Genomic DNA, 12,736 nt, shown 5'->3' on the forward strand with positions numbered 1-12,736 from the left:
TCTGTCTGTCTGTCTGTCTGTCTGTCTGTCTGTCTGTCTGTCTGCCTGCCTGCCTGCCTGCCTGCCTGCCTGTCTGTCCGTCCGCCCGCCACCCCACCCCACCCCACCCCACCCATCTATCGGGTTTTCGGGTTTTCAAGGCAGGGTTTCTCTGTAGCTTTGGAGCCTGTCCTGGAGTTTGTTCTGATCTACCTATAATGCTGTTAACTCAGCAGTAGAGAGGTAGAGGCATGAAAAATAGGAGTTTAGGTCATCAATGGCTACAAACAAGTTTAGAGACAAACTAGGATACACAAGAACCTGTCTCAAACAAAACGCCCCCCCCCCCAAAAAAAGGTTGTTTGAGGACATGACAACTATCTTTTTAGTCAAAGACTTTAACCAGTACAGATCCTTGGTAATAAGAGGCACTGACATAAATTGTTCAAATCTGCACAGTTGTCTCTCAGGTGCAAAGCCAATTTCTAAAAAAGACAAGCAAGGTTGATATCCCAGACTGCATACTCACAGAAACAGTGACTGAATCCTGTACATCTTTATGACTGACCAACTGAACATTGCCATCTTCATAGTAATGAACCTATGAGAGATAATATTTGAGAAGGGTTATGCATAGTTCATGCAGAAATGTATGTAGTGCTGAGGGAACAATTTTTAACAACTCAGAATAAATAATATGATCAATGATAATTCACAATGGTATGAAAATTCATGAAAAGAGTATCAAAAATCGTTTGAAGAGATTTCTAAATTTAACAAACATGCTTGCTCCATTATAGGCACTAGACTATACATGACGATACAAATGCAACACTGACATTCTATTTCTCTTGAAACAGAGTCTGACTGGTCCGGAATTTGAGGCAATCATACAAATCATACAGCAACTCCCAAGTGCTTGGATTACAGTAGTGAGCCACCAAAAGTGACAAGATCCCACTCTAACAGTATCAAAATAATTAAAATGAAAATCACTGAGCATGAGATTTTATCCATGAAAATCAAGAACTCGTAATGAACCCTAGTACCTAACTGAGGTATTTTCCCTTTTGCATAATTACTAATATTGGCAAGTAAACCACACTGTGTTCAGGAAAAGCTTAAAGGCTAAAGAGAGGACGGAAAACCAAAAGTTTATTAGTAAGTCACAAAAATGAGGAGCTGAGAAGATGGTGCAGTGGCTAAGAACATTTGCTGCTCTTGTAGAGGACGCAGGTTCCATTCTCAGCATCCACATGGCAGGTTAGAACCACTCATAAATTTATTTTTAGGCAATCTGATATCCTCTTCTGACCTCCTTGGACACCAGGCACACAACAAGGTACAGAGACACACATGATGGTAAAATACCCATACACACAAAGTAAGAATAATATATTAAAAATTACAAAAATAAGTGTTGGGTTATTGAGATGGTTCAGTGGGTAAAAACTCTTGCTTCTAAGCCTGATGACTTGAGGTCAATCCCTGGAACTACATGGTGGAAGGAGAGAACCAACTCCCTCGTGTTGTTCTCTGGCCTCCTTGGATGCACTATGACACATCCACCACCCCTTCTCCATAAATACATGTAAAAAGTTGTATGATGGAAGCATTCTTGTAGCTACAGATGTAGCTTAGTGGTAGAGCATTTGCCTCCCAGATTTCGCTCTCTAGCCCCACAACACAAAACAGCAACACAGTCTGAATATGTAAGGTAAAGTGATAAGCTACAATCAAAACTCAGTTTTCAAGAGGGAAGAATACAAGTCATACCAGTAGTTCTAAGACTTGCAAGGCTCGGAGATTTGGGCAAGTTACAAGATTCATTTAACTCTTTTAAAAGGACTACAAACTGGCCATGCAGAACAGGATTAGGGAAGCTATTTGTAAAATGGAAAACAAATAACAAAACCCCAAAACTGAACAGGGTCTTGAACATAAGAGTGGTGCCCTCAGCAGACAAGATGGGGTCACCCAGCAAGGGGCTAAGCATCAGAATGGAGCACACTGGTTTAGTTGAGGGAAGGACAAAGACCTCACTATATGAACAGATGTGAAACAAATGTATCAACACACTGGACTACCAAGTTGAAGCTAGATGGTGAAGACAGCAAAGACCTTAAGAGCCAAATCAAGAATTCAAATTTTATCTTATTAGAGGTGATGGAAGAGTGTCCAGATGTCATTTTCTTCACTTAGTGCTACGGACTGAAAGTTGGTGCAATAGCTTTAGATAGAAAGCACATTGTCAGGGGTGGGTGGGCTCTGAGAGTTCACAGTCTCATCCTACTTTCAGTTTGCTCTTTCAGTTTTTGCCTGAGGTTGAGAACACGATCTCTAAGCTTCCTGCTCCAGCTGCCATGTCACTTGCTACTCTGCCTCTCCCCCTCGGAACCATAAGCTTTCTTCCGTAAACTGCCTATGGTCATAGTGTTTTATTGTGTCAAAAGAAAAGCACCTTATACAAGTGGGAACTATTACCTTGCTGTTTATAAATTACCCAATCAGAAGGATTTTGTTACAGCTATCTAAATAGAATCTTTACTCTTGCACACACGAGCAAAAAGACACTTTGCTCATTTCCTTTTCAAGGCCATCATTGCTGCTTCTGCCTGCCTTGGTCTGCCTGCAGCTAAAGATCAACAATCGTTTTTTTTCTTATCTAGTCCTAAGGATTAAACATAGGACTTCCCACATGTTAAGTAAGCACCCCATCAAAGACCTACAATGCAAGGCCAGACATGCTTTCAGAGCTAAAGTAGAAAAGGCAGGTATGGTGGTATGATGTATGAATGAGCTGAAGCAAAAGGACTGCTACCAAGATAGACTAGCTAGTGAATTCAGGGCCAGCATGGGATACAGAGTGAAATTCTACCCCCCAAAAACAACAAAAAAGAATATGTAACTAGTTTGAACTTCTGTCACAGTTCTTTTAATTTTAATTTCTTTTTTTCTTTTGACAAAGTCTCACTCTATACTTCCTGCCTCAGTCTCCTAAATAGGTAGGATTATAGGTCTGGGCCATGATGATCTGTTATGCTTCTTAAGAATTACAACATGGAGGTGGGCAGAGGTGGTGCACACCTTTAAACCCAGCACTGGGAGGAGGATCTCTGTGCGCTCAAGGCTAGCATAGTCTACAAGCAAGTTCTAAAATGGCCGGGGACACATAGAGAAACTCTGTCTTGAAAAACAAAAACAGAAACAACAACAAGAATGGAAAAGAATAGAAGGGCAGTGAGCTTCAATGTTACAAACTCAAATGAAAATCTGAAAAACACCAGGTTTATGAGCATGTTATACCAACAACATGACTTTAGATTCAATTTAAACTCTACTTGCTCTAAAGCAGAACCATCTCCACAATTCAGTTACTAATGAAACAAAACCAAAACACAAAAGTCCCACTGACTATATAAACTTCAATGTGCGCTATTAATTTAAGTCTTTAAAAATGATTACTTCTCAGAATTATACTTTAATCTATAGAATAACAAATTTGACAATGGAAAATATAAAAGGTAAGTATTTAGATAACTTTTCCAAATAGTGTTCAATATCTATGATTTTTACTTTATTTTAAATCAAATCATTTATTGAGTGCATATGTGTTCATGTATGGAAGTAAAAGGACAGCTTGCAGGCGTCAGTTCTCCTTCCCATCATCTGGGAACTGGGTAATAAACGCAGGCCATCAGACTGGAGAGCAGATGCCTTTATCTGCTGACCATCTTGCTAGTCCTTATTTTGACTATTAAAAGGAAAATAAATGGCAGGCCCAGCTCCTAGAACTTGGGAGGACAAGGCAGGAGATTGGGTATATGTGACACTCTGTCTCAAGTTAGAAAGAAAAACAAGCCATGTAGTGGCACAGGCCAATTATTCTCAGCATTATGGAAGTGGAAGCAGGAGGACAGGTATTCAAGGCTCACAATTGCTCTAGGCCAGAAGAGGAAAACAAGAGACCCTGTCTTAAAACCAAAACAATTCCAAAACTCAGTGTTGAAAATTTTGCTTAGTGGCAGAGAGCTTTTTTAGCACTCTGAGTTTCATCCCAAGCATACAAATAAATCCTAGTTGGTGGCCAATGCCTACATCCCGAGAGGATGAGTCAGGAGGATCACTTCAAAGTTATCTTAAGCTATATAAGAGCAAGTTCAAGGCCAGCCAGGGTGCTACAGGAGATCCTGTCTCAAAAAGACAGCAAACAAAAACGCAAGCATAAACAAAGAGGTGTTAGGCCTTTATATAAAATTTTGTCAGGAACCGTCACTCTGTGCATGTTTTAACTATAGGTTTGCACTGGAAAAGACAGACCAAAAATTACTATTTCTGTCTGAAAAAGAAATATATTTACATAAATATATAGCAATTTGCCTGATTAAAGATAGTTATAAAAAGTCTGAAGTATTAGGCCACATTGTGGATTTAATTGTCAAAACCAGAAAGATAGCTTTGTTATTTTCAGTTGGGCTCTCCATGAAGAAGGCCCCAGGAAAAAGATGTGAGGGGAAGTAGCTAGCATATTTGTGAAGTAATCTACTTAGAAAGCACTAGCAAGAAACTAGTCAAACTAGAGGAAGTTTTGCAAGGAGACTGCTGGGCTGGTTGCAGCTGTGGGCACCAATCTCTGCTGCCAGAACATGCCAGTATTATTATATTGGTAGGGTACAGGTTACCATATTTATCTATCAGCTCATAGAGTTCACTGAAGGTTATTCTCAGAGAAAAGATTCAGCATTTCTATCCTGTCTGCCTGAGCTGGAGTGTGTTCCTGGGGCCAGAAAGGTAAAAATGTAGATAATAACATACATGTAATAAAGATGAATGCCAACAGCACCTGCATGTATGTAGTAGGCTTTACATGCTCCTTTTTTTAGTGCTGGGGACAGATCCTTGGCTTGTCTATGTTAGGTTATCCCTCTACCAGTAGACTACATACCTCTCCCACAGGCATGCTTTTGTTTAAATCATACTTTGAAAATGTAACTCTTGCTAGGTTTTTATTAAAGGCAACACAATACAATACAGGTATGGTTAGATACTGATAGTATAATTTATCAGACTTATTTAGTCTGACCTCAGTTAGTTAGACTGAAAACAAACCACCTGAATTAGAGTGTCACATCTCTTCAAAGACACCAGGATAACCCACACAAATAGCAACCATTCAGCTTCCTCTGTCCTGACATCAGCATTAAAAATTAAAAATCTGCTCCACTTGACTACTGATACTCCAGGAGATGAAAGGATCAGGATGTTCTCTAGAACCTCTCTGCTTTAGTTTAAATTTAATCAAAAACTTTTCTGTTCTCTGTAAGTTCAAGGTCAGCCTAGACTATAGAACAAGTTCCAGGACAGCAAGGGTCACACACAGAGAAACCCTGTCTCAAACAAAACAAAACAATCTACTTTTCTGTCAAAAAAATAAAAGTTCAATAATAAAACTCTTTTTTTAAAAAGATTTATTTATTATGTATACAGTGTTCTGCCTGCATGCATGCCTGCAGGCCTAACACTCTTTTTAATTAAAAAAAAAAAAAAAAGGTACAGTCTCACTACACAGCCCTGGATGTCCTAGAACTCACTATGTAGACCAGGCTGGTCTTGAATTCACTGAGCACCACCACCCACCCAAGCCCCTGATTAAAGGTGTGTGCCACCAGTTTCCTCCTAACTTCTTAATACTCACTTACTTTATTCTTTCCTAAAACTACTGTTTATTCCTAAAAGACCTTGTCCTTGAAGGAAAAAAGTAACCCAGCAGTATGTGCTATATAGTCATCCTCCATCAACCCAGAATAGCTCTCTTCTCAGAAGTAGGAGGCTCCTACTTCCATTCCCTGCTACTGACCTCTTTTTCACATCAATATATACTTTAGTGCTCCCTCTCCTCCTTGTGGTACTGGAATCAAACCCAGGGCCTTGCTCATCGTATGGAAGTGCTCTATTAGTCTTTATTTCTAATACCAGAATGAAGAGCAAATGATACCTTTATTTTAACTATCATCTATACATACATTGCCCTCTTACCTGAATCTTGAGCACTCCAACCACCTGGGCTGTAGGTGGTGTGATGGTGAACTTCCACTCTGACCTCCAACGACCATTCCTATAAAACACAGCATACACATGATGCTGCCGGATTAGCAGCAGGCACAAGAAAGAGGTGCTCTGACACAGAAGTTTGTGTGGTGGAGCTATTTTCAATGCGACAGACTCAAGATAGTCAATAGAGGCAGAAACACCTGTTCTGATCATAGAAGGGTCTTCTCAAGTCAGGAGAGCCTGCTTTAGGTGCACTAAGTTGTACAATCAGCCCCAGGTATGGACAACCCCAACTCAAGGAAAACCGAAGACTTTCAACTGCATATTTTGTGAATTACACACTTGTTGTGGGAATTAATTCAGCTAATAGTGTTTGGGGTACTGGCCCTTAGGGCATGGTACTATGTGTGGACTGATACTCAGGGTAAAGAAATGTGCTTGCTCTCTTGGGAGGTCAAAGCAGAAGCAAGTTTATGCTGTTGTTTATATTTCCCTGGGGCAGAGCAACAAGACACAGGAGCTGGTCCAGTGTTCTCTGTGTTTGTGGTTTTCCTTTGAATCCCATTTCCTTTGTATCTCCATAATAAAGGCAATTTGTAACTCTTGCAATACCACTCACATTATCAGGCGCCCAATATTTAACATTCCCTGTGGGAGGAATATCTCTTGACTGGCTGAGAATTATTCTAAGTAGGCACTGTGAAGGCAAATTTTCCCTATCATTTTCTTATAAAGGTATAGTGAAGAAACAGTCTTTTAAGTCAATAACTATAATAGCCCATTCTTTAGGTAACTGAGAAGGCAAAGGCATTCCAGGCTGTAGAGAGCCTGCAGGCTGAAATACTTTATTTATGGCTCTTAGGTCTGTCGGCATTCTCCATTTTCCAGATTTCTTTTTAATAACAAAAACAGAAGAATTACAAGAGCTAGTATATTCTTTAATATGTCCAGCATTTAGCTGCTCCTGAACCAGCTGTTCTAAAGCCTGTAGCCACTTGAATTACATATTCTCACTCAGTATAATAAACAGTATTTTTCTTTTCTTTCTTTTTTTTTTTTGGGGGGGCGGGTTTCTCTGGAGCTCCGGAGCCTGTCCTGGAACTAGCTCTTGTAGATGAGGGTGACCTCAAACACATAGTGATCTGCCTGCCTCTGCCTCCCAAGTGCTGGGATTAAAGGCGTGAGCCAATACTACCCAGCTAGCAAACAGCATTTTTCAAAAAGAAACAATTATAAAAGTCTTAGAAATGAAGCCAGGACTGTTTGTTACAAAGAGAAACCCTGTCTTAAAAAAAAAAAAAAAACAAGTAAATAAAACAAAAACAACACACACACACACACACACACACACACACACACACACACACGAGAAAAACAGTCTTAGAAATAGAAGGATTAAATCCTTAATTTTAAAGATGGAGAAATAAAGACTCTAAATCAAATAATCTATCCCAAGATAGTTTGAAAATAAAACCTCAGTTTTTTTAATTTTTTTCCAATATAAATTATATACAAAAAGAAAAGAACATCTATTTCTTACCAGAAGTTTTTGGGCTGAAACTGGTGGCTTTCAATACATGCAATAATGGTCTGTTGCCCATCTATAGTTTTAGCATAAACCTATTGGTGGGGGAAAAAAAGTTAAAAATGAAAAACATATTCACTTTATAATAAACTGTACAAAAGCAGAATGCTAAATTGAAATCTTTGAAGGGAGCAAAGTCAGAACATGCTTATAACACAGGCCTTCCTGGGATATGAAAACAGTAAATCCTAGGAGGCTACTGCTTCTGACTTATCATACTGTAAGATACCATTTAGGCTGGGCCTCACAAAATATGTGCATTTCTGACAGGCAGAGAACAAAGCTAAAGACAAGTCAACAGCTCAGGCAGGAAACCAAGGACATGCAAACTGGCAACTGGTCCTGCAGGTTAGCGGAGTGTGAGATGTACTAGTGGGAGAAAAAAAAAAAAAAAAAAAAAAACAGAAAAAGGGAGTTTAAATAGAAGGTAAAAAGTTTACACTGTATTCTACAAACAAGAGACAACAAAACAAGACCAGAATCATTATTTTGGGAGAAATATCAATACCGGTGCAGAAGATAAAAAGCGTAAGGTCAGTTAAGAAGCCACAAATTAACCTAGGCAATAAATAATCTAGGGCACTGTGGATGAGAAGGGAAGGAAAGGGTATTACACAGAATGCAAATGCAATGATACAGTCAGAAGTTGTGCCGGCTAGTTTTATGTCAACTTGACACAAGCTGAAGTCATCTGTGAGGAGAGAACTCCAATAAAGAAAATGTCTCCATAAGATTGGGCTGTAGGCAGGCTTTAGGGCATTTTCTTAATTAGTGATTGATGGAAGAGGGCCCTACCCATTGTGGGTGTTGCCATCCCTGAGCTGGTGGTTCTGATTTCTACAAGAAAGCCGGCTGAGCAAGTCATGGGAAGAAAGCGAGTAAGCAGCACCCCTCCATGGCCTCTGTATCAGCTCCTGCCTCCAGGTTCTTGCCCTGCAGAGTTCCTGCCTTGACTTCCTTCAAGGACAGACTACGAGGTGGAAGTATACACCAAACAAAGCCTTCCCTACTAAATTTGCTTTTAGTCACGTGTTTCATCATAGCAGTGCTAATCCTAACTAAAACAGAAGTCTAGCTGTATGCCAAAGGGCAAAGGAAAAAGAAGTGAAGTATTTCTACACCTGAATGATGAGGACCAATGTGGTGCCATCAGCAGATTGGGAAACCCAGACGAGAGCTTTAACTAGCATTTAGAAATATCAATTTTAGAGTGGAAGTGACAGGGATGTGAACAGAAATGCAATCACCAAAGACAGCAAAGCAAACATCAGTACTTTAGAGTCTCAAATGTATTTGTAGTGTTATTTTCGTTTTTGTTTGTCTGTTTGAGACAGGGTCTCATTCTGTAGCCCAGGCTGGCAATCTTCCTCCCTTAGCACTCTCAAGTGCTGAAATTCTAGGTGTGAGCCCACACTCGACTTTGCCTATATTAACTGCACCTCTTTGTGGCTTTTGTTTTCTTGGTTTCATCGTGAAACAGTACCTCATACTCTGTTACTCATGCTGGCCTGAACTTATAACACACAATGTATGCCAAGATGGGCATCAAATCTACATCAATTCCCTTTTATCAAGTTCCCAATTGCTGGAATTACGGACATGATCCCTGATACCTGGTTAGACTATAAACCTTCAGAAAGAGAAATCTAACTTTGGAGAATGCCTAAATGCAAAATATGGAAGACAACTGATGGTGTTGGCAAAGCAACTTAGCAAAAAATCATTTCGGAAGCCTGTATGTGAAATGCCATGTAGAAATTAAGGAACCGCAGAGCAGTGGTGGCGCACACCTTTAATCCCAGCACTTGGGAGGCAGAGGCAGGTGGATCTCTGTGAGTTTGAGGCCTGGTCTACAAGAGCTAGTTCCAAGAACAAAAAAAAAGAAAGAAAGAAAGAAAGAAAGAAAGAAAGAAAGAAAGAAAGAAAGAAAGAAAGAAAGAAAGAAAGAAAGAAAGAAAGAAAGAAAGAAAGAAAGAAAGAGAAATTAAGGAGCCAATTGGCTGGCTCGGTAAGCTCAAAAAGCAGTTTGTATAGAATGGCGAAGACAATGAAAAGCCAAAGGTTCAGACTTGTACTGCTAATGAGTAAAAACACTAACAGGGGAAAACGTCTTTGGTTTCCTGGTGGAACACCAAGTGCAAGCCCGGGGAAAGGAGAAAACAGAGAGGAGGAACAAACAGCAAATACAAAGAGGAGGTTAAAGAAACAAGCAATTTATAGAAATTATTGTGATTGAGACAGGTTTACCTCCCTTTAAAGACAAGAGAGTTAAGACTTTCTAAATTTAGGCATGGTGGCACATGCTTGTAATCCCAGCACCTGGGAAGTTGAGAGAGGAAGACGAAAGAAAGCCTACATGAGATTGTCTCAGAAACAAAACCAAGACCATATACCTAGGTAATGGAGGAATATACCAGAAGAAAAAACAAGGTATATAGCTATCCTGAAGACAAAGGATAGTATAAAATCAAGAAAAAAATCCTTCTGCCTCAGATTCAAGTATAATGGAAGGAAGAATAAGATTTATGACTACGGAGAAACAAATACAATTTCAGTCAGTCTTAATTCTAATTAGACGTAGTAGATTAGATGCTCATCCGACAATAGAAAATGTCTGAAGCACATTACAATATACAGGAAAAATGACAGAGTGAGATGAAATTAGGAGCACCTAAGGATGCTAAGGATGTGGGTTAGTAGGATACTGCTGGCAGCACTGGGGCAATTCTATCACCTTCTGTTGCTCATATAACTCAAAGAAATGAAAAAGGGTCTCAGTAGGGTTCTTTGGCATTGAGCTCTCCAGATTAAGAATGTAAATGGACAGGCAGAGTGGTACAAGCCTTTAATCCCAGGGTTCTGGAGACAGAGGCAGGTAAGATCTCTGAATTTGAGGTCAGCCTGGTCTACATAGTGACTTCTAGCCCAGCCAGTGCTACATAGTGAGATCCTGTCTCCAAAACAAACAAATAGAGAGGAGGAGGAGAACTTGAGGGAACAGGATAGTCAAGATGGGGGAAAGACAGAAGCAGAGAGCAAGGAAAAAGGTATCTTGATTGAGGGAGCCATTATGGGACTAGCAAGAACCCTGACACTTGAGAAATTCCCAGAAATCCACAAGGATGACCCCAGATAATATCCTAAGCAATAGAGGAGAGGGTACCCAAACTGGCCTTGTCCTGTAGTCAGATCGATCACTATCTTAAATGTCACCACAGAACCTTCATCCAGGAACTGATAGAAACAAGAGTCAGAGACCCGCAGCGGAGCACTGGGCTGACTTTCCAAAGTCCAGAACATGAGCAAAGAGGTCAAGACCATGATGGGTACACCCAATGAAACAGCTTACCTGAGCTAATGGGAACTCACCAACTCTGGCCGGACAGGGAAGGAACCAGCAGAAGACCAAACTAGACCCTCTGAATATGGGTGACAGTTGTATGGCTGGGTCAGAGTGAGGGGCCACTGGCAGTGGGACCAGGGTTTATCCCTACTGCTTGTACTGGCTTTTTGGAACCCATTCTCTTTGGAGGGATACCTTGCTCAGTCTAGATATAGTAGGGAGGGCCTTGGTCCTTCCTCAAAGCAATGTGCCTTACCCTCTCTGAGGAGTGAATGGGGGGTTGGGGGAGGGAGATGAAGGGAACAGGAGTAGGGGAGGGAGTGGGAACTGGAATTGGTATGTAAAATGAAGATAGGGTTTTTTTTTTAAATAAAAATAAAAAACAAATAAAAAAGTGGACAACTTTGAATGGAAATAAATGGTAAATTGCAAGTACCTTTAGATTAGATAGTTGATTTCTAAGAGAGAATATATTAGTTCTTTTTCTGAAAAATGTTTGAAAAGGAAATCTGTACTTAGCTACAATGATGTGTTTCCTCTATTATTTAGAAAAGCCCAAACAGGAAAGAATAATGGCATCTTCCACTTATGCATAGCTCACATTGTACAGATACTGTCAATATCTTCCATTAACTTCCTGAACCCTCACAACATTATGTTTTATTATATAAATAAGGAAACTGAGGCACAGAGATGTTAGTTAATTTAGGGTCACAACTAGCTAAATAGCCTGGTTAGGATTTAAATCAGTCAGGCTTCAAAGTGCTCTTAACTAACTACATTCCTATTAAACTCTTTTTTTTTTTCCCCTGGAACTTATTCTGTAGACTAGGCTAGCCTTTAACTTAAAAAAGATTTGGCTGCTTCTGCCTCCTGAGTGCTGGGATTAAAGGTGTGTACCACTACTACCATCAAATCTAACTATGTGTAGATTTTCTCTCTCTTTCTCTCTCTCTCTCCCTCCCTCCCTTCTTCCCTCCCTCCCTCCCTCCCTCTAGCTAGGTGTGGTGGTTTCACCTTGTAATACCAGTACACAGGAATCTGAGGTAGGAGGATCACCTCAAATTCAAGGCCAGATTAGGCTATAGAGTGAGGTCATATTTAAAACAAAAACAAGAGGAAAAGTAGGAAAGCTAACATAATCCCAGTTTCTACACTTAACTCAGTCATATTACAGTGTATGATTTCAAAACATCACACTTTACATGTTATAAACAGATACAATTTGTCAGCTAAAAAGTTAAAAACACACGCAGGCCTGATGCAAGTCTGGATTCCCAGCTTGGGTAACTTAAGACAAAAAAGACAAGATTCAAGGTCAGTTTGGACTATAGAATAAGTTTCAACTTAGTGAGACACTGTTTCAAAACAAAAACTATAATGAGGACTAGGGATACAGATAAGTGGCAGAATGCTTGCCTAGCATGTGCCAGTCCCTAGGTTCAGCTTACAAAAAAAAAAAAAAAAAAAAAAAAGATTAAAACTAAGCATGATGCAACCAACTATAATATACAGATATTTTATATTATTGTGTACTGAGGTTTTTAAAAAAATTTTTTCTACAGCTGGAGAAATGGTTCATGAGAACATGTACTACTTTAGTAGAGGACCCAGGTTCAGTCTCCAGTATCCTTATCAGGTGGCTCACAAACACTTGTAACTACAGGGGGTCAAATGCTTCAGGCTTGGGCTGGAGAGATAGCCCAGCACTTAAGAGCACTGACTGCTCTTCCAGAAGTCCTGAGTTCAATTCCAAGCAACCACATGGTGGCTCACAA

At 39.9% G+C, this 12,736-nt stretch overlaps 1 protein-coding gene across 1 annotated transcript in view; it reads right to left on the reverse strand.

Moving 5' to 3' along the window:
• Positions 1 to 125: 125 nt before the first annotated feature.
• Capza1 (capping actin protein of muscle Z-line subunit alpha 1) overlaps positions 126 to 12,736 on the reverse strand; it is a 41,874-nt gene continuing 29,263 nt past the window's right edge. The window contains exons 6-8 of the mRNA XM_050157521.1: positions 7,571 to 7,650; positions 6,016 to 6,094; positions 126 to 580 (exon numbers count right to left, since the gene is read on the reverse strand). Coding sequence (XP_050013478.1) covers positions 446 to 580; positions 6,016 to 6,094; positions 7,571 to 7,650 — 294 coding nt within the window. The 3' untranslated portion in view covers positions 126 to 445. The remainder of the gene's footprint in view (positions 581 to 6,015; positions 6,095 to 7,570; positions 7,651 to 12,736) is intronic.

This window comes from Alexandromys fortis, unplaced genomic scaffold, assembly GCF_014885135.2.
Source record: "Alexandromys fortis isolate MF-2015 unplaced genomic scaffold, M_Fortis_MF-2015_v1.1 scaffold_78, whole genome shotgun sequence".
Taxonomy (NCBI): domain Eukaryota; kingdom Metazoa; phylum Chordata; class Mammalia; order Rodentia; family Cricetidae; genus Alexandromys; species Alexandromys fortis.